This window comes from Falco punctatus, assembly GCF_963210335.1.
Source record: "Falco punctatus genome assembly, chromosome: 5".
Taxonomy (NCBI): domain Eukaryota; kingdom Metazoa; phylum Chordata; class Aves; order Falconiformes; family Falconidae; genus Falco; species Falco punctatus.
Genome location: NC_137584.1, coordinates 17,766,465 through 17,789,973, shown reverse-complemented (window position 1 = coordinate 17,789,973; position 23,509 = coordinate 17,766,465). Strand labels below are relative to the sequence as shown.

The 23,509-nt window shown below is 37.9% G+C and overlaps 1 protein-coding gene across 1 annotated transcript in view; it reads left to right on the top strand.

Annotated features, from left to right (window-relative positions):
• Positions 1 to 22,810, top strand: part of PRIM2 (DNA primase subunit 2) — a 125,620-nt gene extending 102,810 nt beyond the window's left edge. The window contains exons 11-14 of the mRNA XM_080389902.1: positions 760 to 886; positions 1,754 to 1,836; positions 15,991 to 16,059; positions 22,194 to 22,810. Coding sequence (XP_080246028.1) covers positions 760 to 886; positions 1,754 to 1,836; positions 15,991 to 16,059; positions 22,194 to 22,421 — 507 coding nt within the window. The 3' untranslated portion in view covers positions 22,422 to 22,810. The remainder of the gene's footprint in view (positions 1 to 759; positions 887 to 1,753; positions 1,837 to 15,990; positions 16,060 to 22,193) is intronic.
• The last annotated feature ends 699 nt before the right edge of the window (positions 22,811 to 23,509 follow it).

The window sequence follows — 23,509 nt, the reverse complement described above, 5'->3', positions numbered from 1 at the left end:
ACGTATAATAAATTATCTGATTCTACTACAGATTTTATGTCACCTATTGTCATGTATAAAGTAACATGAACTCATGTCATTGAATGTTCTCCATGGGACTTAACTAAAATGATAGATTGATAGCGCTGTACTCAAGCTGCCAAGACAAATGTTTATTTACATCTATATTGCTTTAGAATATTTCATTTTATTGGAGGAGTTGTTAGTCTATCAGTAGATGAAAGAAATTTGCGAAAACCTTCGTCTTTTGTACAAGTGAAGTATACTCCATTTTAGAATTTAATGAATTGAACTTCAGTGCTGAAATAAAGTATAGGTGAAGCATTATGCTTTGGGAGAAGAAGAGTGTGAATCTGACTAAAGAAACCTGTATTTCTGTTCTTTGTCCTGATAAAGCAATCAATTTATGGGCATTTATGAAAGATTTAAATGACTCTGTTTCCTCCATTTACTAACATCACAGGGTTGAAAATTTGATCTTTAAGTCATCTTATCTGTAAAGCAATCGCCACATCAGCTGAAAAGGCCTTAAATCCATACAGTTAAACACTTTTCCTGTGATGCATCTGTAAAACATATACATGTGCATATACAAGTCTATGTAATATAAAGATCAAAGCTAGCAGCAAGCAACTCTGTTTTTATTTTTCTCAGTTTTAATGTTTGGAAGATTTATTTTGTTACCCAATATTTCTATTTGTAGAGCAGATAGAATCACTGGCACAATATATTAGAACTTTTTCTTTTGTTTTTATTTAGTTTGACAAAGGTTATGCTTACAGCATTCGCCACAGTTATGGGAAAGAAGGAAAGAGAACTGATTATACTCCGTACAGCTGCATGAAGATTATCATGTCCAATCCACCAAGTCAAGGGGATTATCATGGTGAGTTCCTTGGGGGGGGTGGAAGTTTTACAACAGTGGAAAGCCTTGGCTAGAGAAGTTACTCCCTCCCGTAGTCTCTTAAATTATGTATTTAATTTCAAGGCCATAGTAGTCTTGCACTGTTGTCTTTAGATTATACTTGATAGCTTCTGGATTTATATACGTTGTGTCATGTAGTGCTAGGGGACTTTAAATGTACAGATGCTTTAAAAAGTGACCAATTATAAAGGTGTTTTGAGGTATGAATTCAATTGTACAGAAATTCTGAAGATTGCTAGGGTACTTTAAAACATTCTACCTCTGTGTGACTAAACATGAAAAACCTGCAGTGGCTTCACCATTGATATTCTATTACTTAGTTGTTTGTTCGATGTGTCTCAAAACTGATTTTGGGACAAACCCCCCCCCCCCCCCTTATTTAAGGTGGTGGAACTTTCTGAGGTATTTATAAAGTAATATTTTTGCTAAGGACTGTGCTTTTAAAGACCAGTTGGTGCTTATTACTTGTCTTTTCATTTTTTCCCCGCAGCTATTAAGTGTACTAGTGGAATGGTTGTTAGTAAGGAACTAAGTAAAACTCTTTTCCTGTCAGTGGATGAGAACTGTGGTTCGTTTATGTTAGGGTATTTTCTGTAACTCATGAGCCCATTGTGCCTCGATAACCATGCAATGGAGTAACTATTTAAAAAATACCCTGCAAAACCTCAAAATTAAAAAAGTAAGCAATTGTACATGTGGGCAATTAACTTTCATATTGATAAGCTGTTAGATAATTAGGAAGAGCTTAGCTAGTCTCTTGAGTGCCTTACTGCACTAACTCCTGGGTAAACAGCCTTGTTTGTGAGCTTGCTTGTTTTTTACTGCCAGGGTGCCCATTCCGCCACTGTGTTCCTGAGCTGTTGAGGCAGAAGCTGCAGTCATACAAGGTTCCTCCCAGTGGAATAACTCAGGTAAGGCATATTTTGTTTGGTGCTTTCATTAATAAGGCACTGCTTTTCAATTTTACTTTCTCTTTGTGTAGGAATGCTGTATGTGATTTGTCAGTGTGTATCGTGAAGTATCTCTCCTAATAAAAGGTTTAAGCCAGAATATTGACTTACTGGCTCCAGTGCTCCCACTGATATGTTGATTATTTTCATTACCTTTTATTGCTTAGTATCATGAGTCAGTTTATTGCTATAGTCAATGCAATACAGAATTTTGTTTTACTTCATTTTACTGCACTGTGATAAAACAAATGTTTGAATCTGGTAGTGTTTTAGAAAATCTTATTTTTGTTTTTGCAGTGACTTGTCAAAGACTCCACTGTGTAGTCAGTAGACATAAGTGATTATTTACTGTAATAAACTTCTAAACCCGTACATTTTTAAATAATCCATTGTGCTAACTTCCCCTAAACAAAAGCACATCAAATACCTAGTGAAATTAAGCAGAGATTTTTTAGTAGCTTTTTAAAAGGTAACACTAAACTCAAAACCTATCTTATATAGCAAGGACAAGGCAGGAATTGGAAATTTTTGAGAGGTATACGGAAGGAATGTGACTGGCATTGCTTGATGTAGCAAGCGGTTAAGACTATAAAAGGGTGACATTGTTTTCGTTGGAGGAAGTTGTAGTGGTTAGAGTTAAGCTGATACAGTTCAGCAGAGAGTCGTGAAATCTGCTTTAGGTCTGTAGGAAAAACCTGCTTGAAGTTGTCATCGTTAGTTTGTGTGGAATGTCACCGTTGCTTGTCAGGCATCAACAGAATGTTGAACTAGATAGAAAAGAACGTGAAAGTTCCACTTAAACTAGTCTCCCTTGGAAAGAACAAGTAGAATTAAAACAAAAAAAATAAAAGAGAATAGTTTTAGAGTGTTTATTGTTCATTCATGATAATTCTTGACAAATTCTTGAAATACCCAGACTTTTTCCTAGGAATGTTGTTTCTTTTGTTTTTTCTTCTTTTCTCCTGGTTGATATGAATAAGCATTTGGCTGTCTTCCGTGTATCTGATAGACACTAGAGATACTTTCCTTTGGCTTTTTTCCTTTCTATATGCATCAAAAATTGATGCTACTCTAGGATTTTTATCCTGCTAATCATTGGAAAGATTGGTGAGTATTTACTGTTTTAGCTGCCTTGCTATGTGTGGGTAGGATTTAGTAGAGGTTACTCCTTCAGTGAATTTGCACAGTAGGGCAGTATCTTTATATTTAACATAGTTCCTTACTTGATGTGAATTGGATTTTGTTTTTGGTATCTGTGTTTGTGTGTTTGGTTTTTTTTTCCCCTTGTAAAGTAGGACTGCAATGCACTAGGAATCTTAAATTTTCTTATCAAAAGTGATTAAGAAAAACAGTCTCCATCACTGTCATCTTTGCCCAGATGTGGATGCCATCCTGTTCACGGATTTTGTGGTGTCAGTTTAAGTACAGTTGGGGTACAGGGCTTTGCAGTGGCTGCTCCTAGTGTTAAACCAAACTAAATCCAAAACAAAACACCTTCCACCTGAATAATTGTAATATTATTATTAATAATAACGATAATAATGATAATAATAATAATAGCGGTAGTACTAATAGTCATAATAATAGTGGTGGTAGTAGTAGTAACTAAACCCAAGACAAATGAGCCTCCACTCAAAAGCTGCTGCTGCTAATAAATAAATAATAATACAAATAAAAAAGAAGTTGGCTATGGCTGGGTTTTCAGAAACTGATATTTTGCATCAGTCTTTGAAATACTCAGTAGGATAAGAGGAAGAGACATCTGTCTCCAAGATATCGTACAGATCTTACTGCTCCACTGCTTGTTGCTATGTTTTCATGGTCCAATAACATTTGCATGACTAATAACAGTTCAGGATCCTTCAGTCCAGACTGTGGCCTTTTAGAGTCTTCTCTGATGCTGGTGGTAGTTGCTGAGTATCAGAGATGTTGTTTTTCCTTCAGCTTAGTGAACGGTTATCAGTGGTGGGGGGTTTGACAGTCTTTCGAAGCCTCTGATGTTGTTGCTTTGCACAACTCTGGGCCTCAAGACTGACATTCGGTTCTCTCTGCCTGGTTTATGGTAGAGATGAATGCCTTGTTCTGGACTGAGGGGACAATTAAGTGGCCATGTGCACAGGGCAGCAAACAAAAGGAGCAGGCATTTTACATCAGTTTTCCAGGACTCTGAGCTGCCTGCAATGAGTGGAAGTCTCATATACACTTAATGAAAGACAAAGTAGTTGAATCATCAACAAATGTGTGTCATGGGTGAGACGGGGAATGACAGCTTGTAGTGGATCTGGATACTGGTTTGGTTTTGGTTTTGTTTCTTTTTTGTTTGTATGTTTGTTGTAAGAATCAAGGAGAATAGAACTATACCTCTGCTTGATTGTCTCGTACAGTCCCTCATTTGCTCCCTGCTCTGGTGGTGTGTTTGCTGAGGTCTCAACTTTCCTTCCTGGCAAGGGAATCACTACCAGTCTGGGAAATTGGGGCAGAAAGTCATGCCACCGCATGCTTTGCAGCTGCTTGCAGTTAACAGTCTCAGGCATTACAGGCTGGTGTCCCAAGGCATTTTCCAGCATTCACCTCCATTCATCTCTGATCTCCAGGATCATCCTCAGCTTCCCAGGATCTTCACCCTCATTGTTCTGTGCTCCAAGCCCCTATTTTTCTTCATCTAAATAATCTATCTGCAAAACCTGTGGTCAGGTTCCTAACTGGTAGTTCTGTGTCATGTCTCTCTATTAATGGGACGATCAGAACATGTCACTTCTGTTTAGTCCAAATGTTACCAAATTTAGAGCCAGTCCATACCAGTTGCAGCTAGCTAGCAGGTTCATGTTTGATGGTTTGAATATTCAGTTTGGGACATTTTACAAGCCTCTATATGAAATCTGTGCAAAAGTAACTAGAACCAGCTGTTGTTTGCTCAACTGTTTCTGAGCTTGCTTCTTAATGGATGATTCCGAGGGAGTTATGAGACTCCCTGCAGTGGCAGCAGGTGTCAGATCATGTGAACAGTAGACTTTTGCTTTCCAGGTTAGTAGTGATGCATGCTTCTCTGTGGCTAAGGAGGTGCTTTAAGGAATTCAAATGAAATCTCAAGACTTGCAGTCCCTGTTGAGTGCAAATTACAGTGTTCTGGAAATCACATTAAAAGGTAACGCAGTGGACCTTCTGTTCCTGAATCAATTAATCATTTCAGCCCTCCCTGCTTACAGCAGATATATCACTACCAAGTTATATTGTATGTGTTATGTACACCAAGTTATATTTTTGTATGTGTCTATAAATATATATATATATTATAACTTGGTGTTTAATGTATTTTATATATCTAATATACCAAATTATAACACTAACAAGTTCTGTATCAGCGAAATAAAATACTACAGGATCTGTGAAAGTAATGAACTGAGCAGTGAAAGCAAACATATATGTGAGTACATAGATTTACATATTTAATGGACTGCAAACTGTGGAATGGTATTTTAGAAGTCACCTTTCATCAATGAGGCACTCCAAAATGGAACTGTCCATCTTAGAATCTAACGAAGTGCTGATATTTCTGTTCCTGGGATGGATAGGTTGTGGGACTGCTGTCAGCTTCTCTAATGGGGAAAGTTATTCTGTGCTTTTCCCCTGATACTCTTCTTCAGCAAGAATGCTCCTGCTGCACAAAAAAAATTAAAGATGGCTTGGGATCAGGCTGCTTCACTGTGGGATCCCGGGATTTGATCATGGTGTCAAGACATTCTGATTCTAGAATCTGGTCAAATTTACTGTCCAATCCTGTTTGAAGTACTTCATGTTTGACTTTGAAAAATAGAGTATTCCTGCTCATTTCTTAAGAGGGTACCTTTGATTATTATCAGGAAACAATCTGCTGGGCAAAATTTCCGTCCTGGTGTACTCTTTTTTTAGTTTGTATATGTCAAGTTTGCTATCCTCCTAATAAGTGATTTTTTTACCTATAATTTATAGTATTTTCCTGGACTTGAGAAGATAGGACTTTCTGAACTGACTCAGCTAACAACTGGCTGCATAAAATCCTTCCCCTTCAGACATAAATGATTGTTTTTATTGCTTTTTTCCAAAAGTTTAGCTATGGCATTTCCTCTCTGAGAACCCACTCTCCCAGCAGCATATCAACTTAGCCATTCATTAATTTTTTGAACTAACAGGCACTTGCTTTCTTTCTGCCTTTCTAGGATTATGACCTTCAGTTGACAGTAATTGCAACAGAGCAGTAGAATCCTTCTTTTTTTCTTTCTTTTTTAACTCACCAATTCTATCCGTTTGGAGATAATACTAGTTCTTAAAATGAACCGTAGGTTTTTGCTTATAGCGCTGTGTAAATTCTGGGTGATTAATCTTGGTTTTATTTAGTAGTATATTTTTCACCTAGACTAAGTGTTTTCAGGGCTACAGATTCCTTGTATCCTATAAGCATGTATCTATAACTAGGAGACCTCTTGGGTAGAAGGTTTCTGCCCTAGATTTTTTCCTACAATTATCTGACAATGTGTGAATCTGTTACATAGCCATTGTAATGGAAATGAATGAGGTTTTTAAAAGACCTCTTCATGCTAGGTCTCAAGGAGCATATCTGTGCCCAAGATCATGAGATCTTCAGAGCTCACACCTACAATTGTGTTTGTGTGCTCAGCAAGTGTTTTGTTCTTGTTGAAACTTCTGTATAGTCCATAGTTTTTGCTGAGCTAGATATTCCAGGGTATTCTTCTGGACAAATGGTATTTGTGAGAGTACATCATGCTGCTTTCTTCAGATAAGCAGTAATAATTTTTTTTCTCTCCTAAGCTACGAAGTCCACTTTAAAGGTTTCAAAGGTCAACGGTTTCTATTCCTTACTAAGATTAAATTCTCATTGTGAAACAGAGATTGACTGGAAGCTCATCAGACCTCCCAGAAGCATCAATCAGGATGTTGATGCTGTCCTGGCCAGAGGGTCCAGAGAAGCGGTGGCAACTCAGGCCCCGCACTAAGGATTTTACTTTGCGTGGCTACTTTAAATCTGTTTCATTTGGGGTACAATTTCTGCAAGTGTGAATGCAGATACGCAAGTCTGAGTTTGGTGCAGACTTAGAACATGTCTCTATCAGCAGTGCCTGGAAGCCTGTGTTTCTTGTTCGGGGGACTCTTGTTTTTTCATAGCATCTGTTGAACCCTTATCTGCAGTTCATAAGCAGTGATCTGAATCAGAACTGTTACTGTTTGAGGCTGTTTCCTTTCCATTTGTTCACAACATTTTTTTAATATTCATCAAGGTCCTGCTGACAAACTAACCTTGAGGAATTTTTTTTTTTTTTTTTTTTTTTTTTTTTTTGCTGATGAGAGTCCAGGGGGGTCTCATGGGGCAATGCTTTTTTTGATGTTTTATGTGTTTCTCTTCAATAGTCTTTGTGCCAGCTGTCAGCACAAAATGCATGGCTTATTTCTGAATATATTGTATTCATCAAGGGGATATAGATGTTTGAGTGGTGGTGGTTTATCTTCCATGAGGTTAGTTTACAGTGCTTTAGACCATCAGAAAATTTGGATTACTCACATGAGTAATTCTTTTTCCTAGTTCTCCCATAACTTTCACAGGTTATCTCAGGAGGTCCTTGAGTCATGAAATCCAGGCCACTGTCTTAGTTGATTGGCAGTTGCTTCAGGTGGATTTGGTTGTTGCAGAAAAGAATTGCAAGCAGCAACTGCTTGGTTTGTATGCGTTTCCCTTGCTGTGTTTGCTGTTTATGCCATCTGTTTCTGTGCATTCTTTACAAATCACCTTGTGCTCCACCTTGATTTCAGGTCTGGTTTCAGGCTTGCCCTGTCTGTCCATTCAGAACCTGAGGCCATTTTTTGAGGAACATTGAGGTTCCTGCAAGTTATTGTTGGGACTTCGATCAAGTACTTCAGTTGTCCTTGAGACTCTCTTTTTTCCAGTATAGGTTGTAGTTGGTTCTCTGCGGTAAACTACATTCTTCTGTGGTCAAATGTTTATTTTATTATTTTTTTTTTAACAGCAAGAGCATGCTTCCATCTGACGTTATCAAGATACGTCTATTAATGTTATTTTCAATCTTTTTCAGTGTTTTTACCTTGTTTATTTTGGGATATTTATTGGATTTGAAAAATATGGAGCTTTTCTTTAGCCTCTCAAGTACTGGACTTATGCTCAAAATTTTTAATTTCAGACCTGTCCATTTTTGTGTGAATGATGCATAGTTTTCCAAATGTTTATTTTGGATTTAGCTACGTGGTTATAAATTGTTTGTAATCTGTTGGCTTAGAGTACTCCTGTCTTCCCTTCAAGCCCATGAACAAGCTCCTTTCTTGTTTATAAAGCTTCTTCCTCATGGCTATTATGTGAGCCAGAATGTGGGCTAGTGTCCAGCCCATACGGTTGTGGTTTTACCCAAGATGGTTAGTTTTCCACTGCTGTTTTCAGCCTTCTGTTTCTAGGGCTGTCCTTCATACTTGTGAGATAAGGAGTACACCTTTTGCTTTTGGGTTCATAGGAGAAAGGAAGACCTTCCTTTGTTGGACATTTTGTGAGCTTTTACTGGGGAAAGAATTCTACCCCAAATTAACCAGTTAAATCTCAAATTATAAAATAGGGTGCTGTCGTGGTTTAACCCCGGCCGGCAACCAAGCACCACGCAGCCACTTATTCACTCCCCCTCACCCAGAGCGATGGGATGGAGAATCAGAAAGGAATGTGAAACTTGAGGGTTGAGATAAGAACAATTTCATAGGTAAGGCAAAAGCCACGTATGCAAGTGAAGCAAAACAAGGAATTCGTTCACCACTTCCCACGGGCAGGCAGGTGTTCGGCCATCCCCAGGGAAGCCGGGCTCCAGCACGCGTAATGGTTACTGGGGAAGACAAACACCATAATGCCGGATGTCGCCAGCTTCCTCCTCCTTCCCCCAGCTTATATACTCAGCATGACGTCATATGGTATGGAATATCTCTTTGGCTGGTTCAGGTCACCTGTCCTGGCTGTGTCCCCTCCCAGTTTCCCATGTCCCTTCAGCCCTCTGGCTGGCAGGGCCCAAGGAACTGAAAAGTCCTTGATTCAGTATAAACATCACCCAGCAACAACTAAAAACATCAGTGTGCTATCAACATTGTTCTCACATCAGAGCCGAAACACAACACTGTACCAACTACTAAGAAGAAAATTAACTCCATCCCAGCTGAAACCAGGACAGGTACCCTTACACATTTTCTGCCAGGAAATTTATAGAAGCATTGGACCTTGAATCCAGAAATGGGCATTCAGATTTCTGAACTGGTGGCCAAGACACCTTGTTCACTGTCCAAAATCCCTCAGATAGTTATTGTCTTTATTACATCAAAACGTGTAAATGCTTTAAAATGATTAAGTCTTTCAAAGTATATAGTGTGAAAGTCTCAGAAGTAAGATTATTCAAAATAAATCTTTCTGACACTCTGGTGTAGATTCGTGTGCTGAAAGTTTCCACGTATTTTCTATAGATGAGGAACATTTAGTGATAGGAGACAACATTCAGCCTTTCCATAATTTTGAGAATAATAGTTGTGTGCTGAGGAGTATGTCTTCCCTATTTTATCTGACATTATACTTTCTCTAAGTTACTCTGTAGACCCTGTATCTTGACACTACACTTGTGTGGTTTCCCAGCTAAAATATGTGCCTTGTGTAATTGTCTTGTATTTGGTTTTTTTTTTCCAAGCACAAACATGCTTATTCATTTCAGTAGGACTGCTTTTGCATAAAAGCTGAACCAATACAATTACAGATTTAACTAGCCAGATCTAAGACTTCTTTTCTGATATTAAAATTCCCACCTGAATTTTTTAGTGTGTGTTTATTTGTGCTGTGATGTTACCATTGCTTGCACCATCAGTGAGTAGAATATTGTAAAGTATTAACATGATGTGGCTTAAAATCTTAAGAAGACATGACATCTTAACATGACATGGCTTAAAACTGATTATTTTAAAAATTTGAGTTACAATATTTCTGACTACTAAATTTTCCCAATCTTCAGTTTATTGTTGGTAAGTGGAGACAAGTATTAGAAATGAGAAGTTATATCAGGTTATTGTCAGGTGAGATTATAATGTTAAAAGGCTGTATGTGATTAAATAAGTGGACTGTTCAATAATCCAATTTAAGTACTTGTAAGAAAAAAAAGTGTAGACGTTGATTAATGAATGGGCTTGTGACAGTAAAACAAAAAAAAACAGCATAGGAAAAGAAAACTTGATAGAATGCAAGACATACAGAAACAGTGAGAAGCACAGCTAACCTGTTTGATTATAAAAAGCCAAGAATACAGAAGACTTCTAGTGTATGTACACAGGTGTTACTATACATAGAACACAGCAGAAAGTACATAAGGTAAATAGTTGAACTGGAAAATGTATTTCTTAAAATTTGGATTTGATATTCTAACTACCAAAAGGACGTAATAAGAATGTACAGTCAGGTGCTATATTTATTATTGAATCACAGTGTGGCTGAGGTTGGAAGGTGCCTCTGGAGGTTATCTTGTCCAGCCCCGCTGCTCAGGAAGGGTTGTCTAGAGCCGGGTGCCCAGGATTGTCCCCGGATGGGTTCTGACTGTCTTTGACGGTGGAGACTCCACAACCTCACTGGGCAACTTGTGCCAGTGCTCAGTCAAATGGGCCTTTTAGAACAAATAATATGACAAGTAGAGTTAAAATGCATATTTTTTCTCTCTTGTTAAAGAGGTGAATGGCATTAATTTCAGTGTGTCCAATTTAGAAGTATTTAAATTCCTTACTCAAATCTCAAGCTGCAGTTAATTAGCATAAATGGGCCCTGCTGGTGTGGAAGGCAGTTGTAGTTTGTTCATCCCTGCCTGTTGAGTTTCCATTCCTCTCCTTATGCTGGCCTTATGACTACGTGGTAAAATAATTAAAAAAAACTATCCAACTATAGGCTTACTTGGGGAACGTGAGGAGGAATGGGGTTCATTTTCAGATGGCAGGAATGAGTGGACAGAATTAGGGGCTGTGTCTTCACACTTCGTCAGCTTCAATTTACAGTGTATTAAACTACTCATGAAACTATTATTTAGAAGAAGGAAAAAAGAAGCACACAGAAAAGTCTAAGGGATAAACACACAGTTCAGCATGAGAAAACAGGAAAACAATGAACGAACATCTGAAAAATATTTCAGGTCATTGTTCTTGAAACTGTTTTGTTGCAAACTTAGAATGTATATGAAGCAAATGCTTCAAATTTTTTTCATGTTGTAACTTTTATTTTTTTAAAGTATTTCAGGTGCTTGCTTTCATACTTCATAAGAATCCAGGCTTTGACTTAAATTGCAACAGAGGAATGTGGGTTATCTGTCATATCTAAAATCAGCTATGACTGTCTTTAAAATAGGTGGCTGTAAACTCATGCAGGACTTGTCATTTAAATGAAAACATGTCACTGAGAAATAGCCAAAAAATTCTAATCATAAAATGTACATTTTTATAACGTTATTTTAAAACTATGTGAAAACAGAAGTGGAATACTCAGGTGCATTAACCCTTCTCCCATTTGATGCTCACACCATTGGCTTTCAGCAGATGGCTGTATATAACTTAGAAAAATGGCTCGCAACCAAGCAAACAAAACCAACTAACATTAGAGCTGTTTCCTTTCAAAATTAACTCAGTTTAAATTAACATCTGTCTTCATTTAATAAGCTGCCCAGGGTTTGCTGCAGCAAATGTGGGCACATATTGACATATTCTTTTCATTCAGATACTCACTTACTCTGTTGTTAAGTGTTTAATGAGTTTCTTACTGACATACATGAAGTAAGAACTTCAGGCTAGAAAGCCTATACATGAAAAATGGAGGAAAAAGTACAGGTATTTTCAAGACGCATTAATAAAATACCACCTTCTGGAGCATGACTGCCTTTTACTTTTTTGAAGTGTGCTAGAATATAATTAAGTTTTGTTGTTTGACAGTGTGATGGAAATTGCAGGGGAGAAATTGGTCTGTTATGGTGCCCTAAATATTACCATATTAAATGCTAAACACTGTGTGGTCAACTACTCTTCACTACAAAGGGCAACTCAAAGAGTCTAAAAGGAAAAGGAGCTCTGGCAAAGCTGAAACAATGATTTTCTAGCCTTTCTATTTTTTCCTTCAGGGAAAACAAATCTGAGAAAATTGTGCTATACATGCATACATTATGAATATGAAACCTTCAGTATCAGTTTTAAATATAAAGGAAATACCTGAAAGCAGCAGAAAGAACAGATGGCTGTACTGACCGGGAGGCAAAGGGCACTGGGGAGTCCTGGGGCAGGACTCAGTGCAGAGATGGTGACAAAGTGACCTGAAAGAGATGAAAACTGGAATATGTTCAGATACGTTCCAGCAGTTGCTCCCAGTCATATCTTCAGTCACCTCTGAAATAAAAAGAAAGTTAGAAATTAGTTATACTTAACTGAATCTATAGTAGAAAGATTTTAATTTTGAAAACGTACGTTAATTCTGCAATTTTCAAATAGATCTAACTGTGAGTAACTGAAAATAACAGTGAATAATCATAGAGACCAACCTACCCTGTTGTGCTACATCTTAGCTTTGAATGCGAGGATCTGTAAAGCAGGAGGCTGCATACAGATGCCAAACATCATCTTGACCTCATTAGTAGTCCATAAAGCAGCATCAGAAAAGCAAGTTGCAGATGGCAGTGAAAGAAAAGGCACATAACAACTAACAAAAAGAGTCCTTGAGTATGTACCTTTAATTGCAAAATAAAGCAATTCAGTGTGAATGTTTTAATATATATAGAGACAAGCTGCTGCTGTGAATTAAGGCAGTTTTAGGTGGAGATCTGTTCCTGGGTAACACTACTGGAAAACAGCTGTGAGCTTGTTTTCATTATGTGCATAAATGTAGTAGGAAAGATAGTATTTATTATGAATGAAAATTCTGTTTTATTGAAATAGAGGATTGTTAGTTTCTCTCGCACAGAGGATTCCTTTCTAGTTGAGTTCCATCCTATTGCAGTTTTTAACCTTCTCTTGTTTTTTCTCTTAGCAACTTGTTCCCTATTAAAGCCAGTTACTCTATTAAACCTGTTCTTTGGATATGTTTAATGTCCCCCTTATTCCTTAGCCGTGTCATATATGCAGAAGGTGAACCTGGTCCCCTGTGCTGTGGCCAGTTTAAACTTACATATGTGCTAAATATCAGGCTCATCATTTGGCTGCCTTCTGTCTGCCTCTCTGAGTAGCAGCTAAGTTACAACTGCTTTTGGCTGAATGAGCCACAAATGTTGTTCTGGATGGTCTACCCAACCACAACTTTTAACCGACGTGTAGGAACTGTATAGCTTTGTCATCTCTACTTGTCAAATTTGGCTGAAATTGACTAACCAGTCAAAGCTGGGGAGGTGGTGCGGTGGAGATGGTAAAGGAGCACAAGTAAAATGACTACCAGTGCAATCAAGTACATTGATAAATTTAACAAACTGGATGAAAGTCTCTGATCTGTTCTGGTGGGCATCTGTTTTATGGAGCACTCAATGCCTGGAAAAGAAGCGGCATGAAAACCTAGTTACCAGACTTCAGTGGAGAATGCTAGTAGAGGCCCTTCTAACAGCTTTTCTCAAAGATACATGTCTTGATAGTAGTACAGCAGAAGAATCTATGTGGTGACCTAATAGTCTCTGAGAGGTCTGAGAGGGGTCTCGGAGGAGTGGGACAGTATTTCCTTGGTGAAACAGCAATGTAGCTGGGCAGCGAAGGTTCAGCTGCTGCACAATAACATGGTTGCTCTTACAGATTTTAAAGTCCTTCAAGGCCAGCTCTGATAACATGACCATTGTAGCTTTCGTATGTCAGCAGCATTGATTCAATGGAGTCCTCTTCTCCACCTTAAGGGTGGGTCAAGATTTTCCCAAGGGTGGGTCAAGGGCTGAAATGGGCTTGGTTTCAGAATAATTTGCTCAGAATAATTTCTCCTACGCAACTGGAATTTATTTTTAAGTGCCTCTTTATTCTGTCGTCTTCTGTGCTGTGTTGATCCGTGATCCCTCTTCTGTCACTTGAAGTTGGGATATTTCTGCTGAACTGTCAGAGAACACAACAGTAGCTTGGTCTTACATCCTGTGAATCGTTGTGAATTAGTACATCGAAAGCTAGCTTTGATAATCCTTGTCTTTTCCACTTTCCAGGTTGGGTTCAGTTGGGTAATGACATCTTTGCTACAAAAAGCAGCTATAACTATGGTCAGTGATTCAAAAGTTGAAACAAACCGCAGAATGACTACTAGCCTTTTAACTGATCAGCTTTTTCAAAAAGGTCTCTTAAATTACAAGAGGACTTCAATACTTTTGAACTTTTGGTGGTTTATACTCAGAATTTGTCCATATTGAAGTTTTTGTTTGCTCACTTAAGGTTCTGAGAGTTAAAATATCTTTGCACCTGAATCTTTATTTGTTTATTTATTGCACCTGAACTTTTTATTTATATAATTTTTATTAGGTGTAATCTTGATTAAATGAAGAATAATTTTGAGAAAACCCGAAGTATTTATGGGCTAGATTAAATTATTTAACTTATTTCAGCTGGAAAATTCAGATTAGAAAAGTCTGAATGCTACAGAACATTATGAATGTTTCTTTTAACTAACCAACAGACTTACAGGTCTTCTGATCATTACTCCAAATTGCATGAAAAACACTTTTTAAAAAAGTGCTTACATACAACATGGTTAGCATTTACTGTAAAATAGGGATCACTCTTTTGCATGGCACAGATTTTATTGTAACGAACAAACAGGAAAACATAAGGCAACATGTAACTGAAGTGTTTAGAATAGACGAGTTTCTTCAATCCTAAACTACTTAAGGTGACGCTGATTTTTTCAGTTAATTTTCAAAGGAGGAAGAAGAAAATAAAAAAACATGTATGTATACAGATAGTGCAAGATTTCAAACTTCATCGCCTATTGGCCTTGGCTTTGATCTTTTACAGAAGATTTAACAGGAGGTGGCAAGAGGGACAGAAATGTAATCAGTTGGGCTATTACAGTGAAACAGTGCCGCTAAGTACTTTCTTGGCAGTGTGTTGCTGGTTTTATCCATTCAGCAAATGTAATTTATTTATACATCTGTCAATAAATTTAATAATGAGTACAGCAGGGATTTAAGCTGGAGCGTATCGCTGTGTTTGACACAAAGGTCAACCTTGGGAAAGGGGCTTGAAATTAACATTTCTTTAAAACTATTTTTCCTTCCACTGAGGCTATCTCTTAATTCCAGCAATTTTCTCTGTTTGATAAGCAGAGGAAGCATGCATTTTGATTATATAAAGGAGAGGGGAGGTGAACAAACGAAAAAATTTCAACTGGCATTGCATTCTGGTGATAAGAATGAGACTTTATGCAGCACAGAAGAGATTACCTGAAGTAGAATTGGGAAGCAAATTGTATTTACAAAAGATGGCATGATTTTCCTAATAGGTGTTCAAAACAGGCTATTCACTCACATATTCTGCTGAGCTTGACTAGAAATAACTTCATTTCAAAAAGGACAAATCTGATTGACGGTAAAAGCATTCCCCTCTCACAGATACTTGTCTAAAGGATTTGCATTAAATTTTCTTGATGGGAACACAGTAGTATTTTATTCTATATCTGCATGAACTGGTAATGTGGAAAATAAAAATACAAATAGTGTCTTAGATTGCTTCATTCTTCAACCACTTGAATTACTAGATTTATGTCTGCAATTATGGAAGAGATATTGCAGTATGATATATCGTTTGACAATGACTTTCACAATTATATTGCAAAAATAGAGATTCAACTTATTCTTGAAGTTAAGAGTATTGAAATTATGTTTTAAGGACTAGGTGTGTCTTCCTGTGGTTTTATCTTGTTTTTAATGTAGCCAGGGTAATTTTAAGCTATAGTTGTCTAAATGTTGTCAGTTACCAGTAGGATATGCAGATATCAAAGATGTCATGTGCTGCAAATTTTCATGAGCTATTATATAAGGCTGTTGTGAAATACCTTGTCATGGTAAGTATCAACAATACGTACGTGTGCTACTTCTGAATCCGTTACATTTTTCTCCTTCTGTACAGATCCTGGAATTGGTGAAGGGCATGCATTACCAGCTGGCCTGTCAGAAGTACTTTGAATTCGTGCATGATGTAAGTAGCTACTGATTTTTATTAGACTATAGGCACCGTCTTTGTCTTGAGGAAGGCCTTGGAAATCATGCATAAAGCTGAGAGGCTATTTGCAGTTTTCATATCCATCGTTAACTGTCTTGCCTTGTTTTTTTCCATTTCAATAATTTCATATATTTTGTAGTTTTATGCATTTATATATTGATGTTGTCAATACCCCAGACATTACAAGATGTAGTAAAAGATTATGCTTTTTTCCTAAAAAGGTCAATATTGTTGAATTTTATCTATTGCAAGGCATTTAATTTTTTCAGAATCCTGTTTTTAATAAAATTTGTGGGGTTTAACCCATTATGCAAGTTTGATGTTTTGAGATATACCTTGAAAAATAAACAAAAAGGAGCTAAAAGATGTAATGAAAACTTTAATCTCCCAGCACATACATAGTTAATATTGTTAATTTTCACTTGATATTTTTGGACATCTTTAGTCATGTGTGATTAGTTTTCAAATATAGATTAACATTCTCAGAGCTTTCCCATTTGCTTAATCATAGGCAAAGTTAAAGTAGGATCCTTCACAAAACTGTAAGATTGCCACAGTCCTCCTCCTATGTCATTTCTTAATTTAAAGAACCAGCTTTTGCATTGGTTTAAGACTGCTTGTCATCAAGAAAAAACAATGAAGCACAGCCCTTCTTATACCTTTGTTCTCTCCACAACTCAAAAAAGGAACCATCCCTTTCAGACAGCAGGCTAGGGAACAGCCTTGCTGAGGATTAGAGAGCATGAGGATTAGATGACCCACCCAGAGACATTTACCTTTGATTTCTTTCGTTCTTACTGGTTTTGACATTTGATTTAAATGGAACTGTGTGTCTCCCCAAATTTCCAGCAATCATATGTGTCAATGTATAGCAAAGGCATACTCAGTGTTGTTTTGGCAGTTGTAATTTGCGAGGAACACTGTCTTACAGTCTTAGAAAATGATAAAACAGTCCTAATATTCTGGAAGGAAAACAAAAAATACGTACAAATTTAAATTTAGATAACACTTGCCCTGTGTAAGGCTAAGTCAGTGGAAACAGTATTTGTCGAAGATGACTATAGAACCCAAGGTCAACATTCACCAAAGGATAAATCAGCACGGTGGTGAAGAGCTGTTGTGTTTTAGGAAAGCTGCCTTTCTATTGTTCTATGGCAAATTCCAGAACAGCATTATTTTTTTCAGTCTTGTGGTAATACAGGTATCTGTCTTTGCTGCTTGCACTAAGAATCTTTCTGCTTTGCTTTTGGTAAGTCTCTTACTTCAGTGGGAGAAAGCAGAACATGCAAAAAGGCACTTTCTGCAGTTTGAATAGCACATGCTTACGACGGTATGTTTTAAGGAGAGTTTAGCTGCTAAAGTTGTTACCAGTGTGCTCAGAATGATTTTTCTGTCCTATGACTATGCTTTAGTAGTTTTTTTCATGGGGTGGTCAAGAGATGTGTTTCTGAAGCTGGTGTGGTGACAACTAATCAGACAGTCAAAACCTTGCTTTCCTGTATCACTAGCAGAGCTTTTCAGTGAAGGAAATTTCTGAAGAATCAATCAGCATAACATTCATTGTTACTGTTTCTTCAAATAGGTTAACAATCTTAAGTAAAATTTTCCTGGAAATAATGGACTAGCTCACATGGACGATTTCAGCTTCAATTATGTGAAAATTTTACCGAGGAAGGGTTTGATATATGTTGGGCAGAGCTCTTAGTGTTACCTATAATTCTTGAAAGTTGCAGAGCATGTGTGGATTAGATCTACTATGAATGACTTTGTTGTGGGGGCTTACTTAAGATTATGATATTTTTCTAAGTTCACTTGGTCAGTTGCATGCACACTGTCTCTGCTTAAGGGCTCTCTGCATTTCCTCCCCATCATCCTCTCTCACATTTCTACTGCATCTTATGCTCACACTGGCAGCAGCTTTGCTTCAGTTGTCTAGTGCTTGGCACTGAGACTATGCCAATAAATCCAGCGGCGCTAAAGTGAGAATGTTTAGATAAGTTTTTTTGAGGGGTTTGGAGGGTGTATCTCTGCATCTCAGTGCTACTGGTTCAGATAGCACAAATTACCTAAAAGCTGCTTCTCTGAATATTCTGTGGAAACTGGCCTTACTAGTTTCAGTACTACACCTCTCTTGGACTTTGGTTTCACTGTCCTACAACCACACAACAAAAGCAGCCATGATATATGTGGTCTAGTACATTGTCTTCAGGCAGGAACTAATGGGTTAAGGAAATGTGCGCATCAGCAATTTGTTAGGTCTTTCAATAAGTGTAGGAAAGGAAAGCACGAAGTATAGTTGTTGTGGCTTAACCCCAGCTGGCAACCAAGCCCACACAGCTGCTTGCTCGCTCCCCATCCCCGGGGGATGGTGGAGAGATTCAGAACGGTATAAGTGAGAAAACTCATGGGTTGAGATAGAGACTTTTTTTATCTAGCTTTACTAGGGAAAGCAAAAGCTGCACACGGAGGTAAAGCAGAACAAGGAACTCATTCACCACCTCCCACTGGCAGGCAGGTGCAGGAGCGGTCTGCAAACTAGGACCATGCATGGCAATCAGTTGGCTGAGGGGAATGTGCTCCAGCTTGTCTAGACAACAATTAACATGATGAGGCATGTTTGCAGAGCACAGGGGAGTGGGGGACGGATGGCGCCAAGGAAAGGTAACACCTTGCTGTTAATTGCTGGCAGTTAACCACCAATCAGGGATTGCCTAGTATGCAAGGCTTAGCTTCAAGAACCAATCTGTTTAAAACGCGCAGCTTCTGAAAGTGTATAAAAACTCGTGCTTCTGTACAATAAATTGACATTTGCTTGCATCAAGCTGCGTCCCGTCTCTTCATTCGCCGCAGGCAGGTGCTCAGACATCCCCAGGAGAGCAGGGCTCCATCATGTGTAGTGGTTCCTTGAGAAGACGAACACCATCACTCTGAATGTCCCCCACTTCCTTCTTCCTCCCCCAGCTTCATATGCTCAGCGTGACGTCATATGGTGTGGAATATCCCTTTGGCCGGCTGGGATCAGCTGTCCCGGCTGTGTCCCCTCCCAGCTCCTTGTGCACCCCCAGCCTCCTCGCTGCTGGGGTGCGGTGAGGAGCCGCAAAGACCCTGGCTCTGTAAGCCCTGCTCAGTGGTAACAAAACCTTCCCTGTGCTATCAACCCTGTTTCCAGCACAAATCCAAAACATAGCCCCATACTAGCTCCTGTGAAGAAAATTAACTCCATCCCAGCCAAAACCAACACAATAGTGCATGAATAGTTTTACATATTTTTCAAGTTCTGGGATATTAGGGCATACTCATTTTTGGGAAAGCTATTCTAAATAATAACGATGTGATTCGATCAAGACAAGCTGTTTGATATATGTGAAGAAAAGAAGGTCTTTTGACTTGATAAAAGACTGAATGGCCTGTAGGGTAGATATTTTCAAACGTTATCATATTTTAATAAGAATCAGGAATAAAGTACCCTTATGTGGCCACTAGAGTAAGCACTTAATCAGACACTACCAAAATATCTTTCTTGATGGTCAGATTTGGATTTTAAGCCATATGGAAAGCATCATATCTCTTTGATGTTCTAATATTTGTACCTGAGTTTGCAATAAGTTATTTCATGTTGATAGATAAGTTTTTACTTTCTACTGAAGTGAGGACACAAGGCAACTTGCATAAAGTGGAAATGAGACACCCTAAAAATGTAAGCAGTGTAACCGTAACCCAAAGTAAATAGTCACGTTAATGAGGAATGCCTTTCATGGTCACAATAGCAGCAAGATTATATTTTACTTTAGTTGGTAGAATTGGATGGCAACTCAAGAGGGAAAAATATTTCTAGTCCAAACAGTTTGGAGATCTTGGCTACATATATGCAGTCAAGTAAACCAGATTGATGATATCAGCTGTGAACTACTAGTAGGTTAAATAAAGGTCCTTGTGATGACAGCATGCCTGTAGGAATAATTAGTGTTTTCAAATCTGATTGTTTTAAGAGCCCCTGAGCATTATGTAAAAATAAGAAAGCTTAACTGGCTAATATTCCAAAGGAACTACTGATGTTAATGTTGTTTACCTGAATATTGCTGTATTAGTTACTTTTTACAGATACAGCTGTAACAGATGTTACTTATTAATATTTATCTCTAAATACTTTATTCTTGAGTACTGATATTTTACAATCTATATGAATTTTTAAGAAGTAAACGAGATCCGACACATAGCAAACTTCATTGTACAGAAGAATCACTTTTGATTAATTTATTTAAAAACATATGCAAAACCTGTTTTTCTTAGTCTTTTGTGATCAAATCACAAGAATACTGGATATTTTTTTTTAAAGGGATGTGCTTAATTGATATCATTTACTGTAGCACCATGATCGCTCCACATGGGGAGGGAGCAGTTTAGAACAAAATTAAGAGTTACAAAGCGACTTTTAAATTGGTGTGATGAAAGCTGAAATTTTAAAGTAAAAAAAACCCAGAACTAATTAAGAGGAAAGCCAGCTTTTCACTGTTATCGCTTCTTTTTAAGCCTTTTTGGTGTAAAGAAGTAATTTAGCTCCCACATAATGGAAATTGGAGCATAAGACTGAAATGAAATTCAGTGGTGGCTTTGGTTTTTCTGTTTGGTTTTGGGTTGGGTTTTTGTTGGGGTTTATTTTTGTTTGTTTGTTTTTCTTTGTGCCTTTGAGTACCAAATTAGTGTGCTGGGCCTGTCACTTACTTTTACGATTTTCAAGCAAGGTCACTTACTACAGTTGCTAATGTCTTCGTGTCTGAATTAGATTGTGTTATACATGTCTGCATTTTCTGATGGAGCTAAGCTAGGCAGCGGTAATGCGTTTAATCAGGATTCCATTTAGAGCACACATTGATCCTCTGCTTTATGATTTCTTACAAGTGGCTGAAGTTTAAACTGATGGGTTTTGGCACATTAAATCAGCCACAGTATATACCCTCATGAGACACTGTGTGTGTGCAAAGTTGCTTGTTATGCTTGGATTGGCCCAGCCCTTCTGGGAAAAAGAGGAGATAGTGGTAGCAGAAAATTACCAGTATATGGCTCTTAGACTTCCTTGGTTTTTTGTATCCCAGGTTTGTGAACCTTTCCAGTATTTTTTAAGAGCAGGATTTTTCTTACGATGTTCTTAGTATTCACATAAACTGACAGGCAGATAAAAGGTGCAGATTGCCTGAGTAGGAGGTGGAAGCACCTTTTAAAGTAAGCATTTCCAACTTCTGAGCCCCTGAGAAGAGATACAAAGGTTGTAACTGAGACTTGTGGTGAGCATGTAAGAACACCTTACTTTTAAAACTGAAAGCTTTGTTGATTTGAAATATTTGACGAGCATTAATTGAATGTTCATATATCTAATAATTATGGAGCTGAAAGAATGCACCTGCCAAGTAGAAAGGAGCAATAAAAATATGCTGCACCTTATGCTAGTTTTCTGTTTTCTTTTCCACTGAAGACAAAATGTTCTTTTGTATTCGTTGTGCATCTGAGTTTCAGGATGCTGATGCTGGCTGGCACTGATGGAGCAGAGATCAGCTTGATCTATGGGGCTGTTGCGTTGTAAACGTTGCATTTGTACCTGCTGGAGAAAGCAGGGAAGTAGGTGAACCTGCCTGTTTCCATTCAGTTTCACACTGATACTTAAGATCTAGATTTATACTGTACTGTTGTTACAACTTCTAGTAGTACTCTCTACTGCTGTTTGCAGTCTAGACTTGTCTCAGTCCCTCTTTTGGGTAGGGAAATGCTGTTTTAAGGTGTAGGTTCAATTGTCCTGCATCTGTAAAGGTATGCCATTTCACTTCTAGTGTTTTATATGTTTTGGGATGTTATTTTTACTTACTACAGCAAAGACAGTGTGAAACACTGTTTGAATATGCCAAAGCACTAATTTTATTTCTAACATGAAGGAAGAAATTTTCTGATGAAAGTAAGTCTGTGTCATGCTAATACTTACTGGGATAGTATTTACAAACTGATGCGTTTTTCTTCAACAAAGTTGGAACTTACTAAATTGCTAATTAATTTGTGCTTGAGTGTGAAAAAGATGACTTTTAAAAATAAATATAATAACTCAATGTTCGTTTCCTATGCAGGTTGAAGACATTGGGTTTTCTTTGAATCATCCTAATCGGTATTTTACAGAGAGTCAAAGGCTGTTAAGTGGTGGTAGAGAACTGAAGAAGGAATTAAGTAATTCAGGAACCTCTCAACAAAAAAGTAATAGTCAGGAAAACATGAATTCGAATACTACTCCCACCTCTTCAAATACAACAGATGATGCAGAACTGGAGGGACTGGAGGCATACTTCACTGAGGACTGAGCAGCTGTGTTACTTGTGTTTTTTCGTTTTGGTTTGGTTTTGGTTTTTGTGTGTGTTTGTTTGGGATTTTTTTCTTTCTTTCATTTTTTCCCTTCTCTGGCTGAGTTTGTCCCTAAACTAAGGAATATGCACTTCACTACCTGGAAGACACAGACACGTAGTGCTTTCAGTAGCCTGGAGAGAGAGATAACTGTAATTGCACCTAGTACTTACTGCTTTGGGACATTGTTTTATGTGGAAGGATGGGAAATGAAAGTTCCTTCCCAATTATTAAATGATTTTTGTCTTAACTTACCTTTTTTGGTTTTCTTCAAAATGTTTAAATATTTGTATCCCATTTTATGGTCACTTTTATATGTTTCTTCTTAATGAATAAATTGCGAAGCAGATTTTTTTTGTGTGTGTTTTCTTTTTAGTTGTATTTGGATGATAATTAAATAGAAGTTCTTATGATCAAAATTACCCTCTGGAGGAGTCTGTCGATCTCTCTTCTACATGAGGAGCTGAGGGAAATCAGCTTCCTAATTTGTGTATCTTGACACGACATTTGGAGAGCTGGTTTTGGTGCTTGAAATAGAATATAAGCAGAGTTTGGATACCTGTATGTAAGAAGGTAATCCAAAAAGCCGATGCATCTTGAAGAAGCTAAAAACTTATTAGCATATGTTCCTTTTAAAGTTTCCTTAATGTCTGAGTGTGGCTGGAGCCTCCTGTGTCCTACTAAGCTAAACAGCCATCTGTATGCAGCTTTGGGTTGCCTGAATTCCACCCATTCCTCCAAAGCCCACGTCATCTAACACACCAATGGCATTCAATTGAGCAGCAGCCACTGTCCGATGCGTGGAAGCTCTAAATAGAGCTGCTATTTTATATCATGCTCTAGAGTATTCTCTTGGGGATCTGAAAGGCTGAAATTTTATTTTATCTGATGCCTAAGGAGTTTCAAGACAGCATTACCCCCTCCCTGGAGAGTGACCTAGCTACTGGTATAGCCCTGTAACCACCTAAGCACAGAATTGTCGTTGCTAGTATTAACTCTGCACGGCCTTAGTATGGAGACTCACTGAGCCTGATTTTTCTGGGCTTGT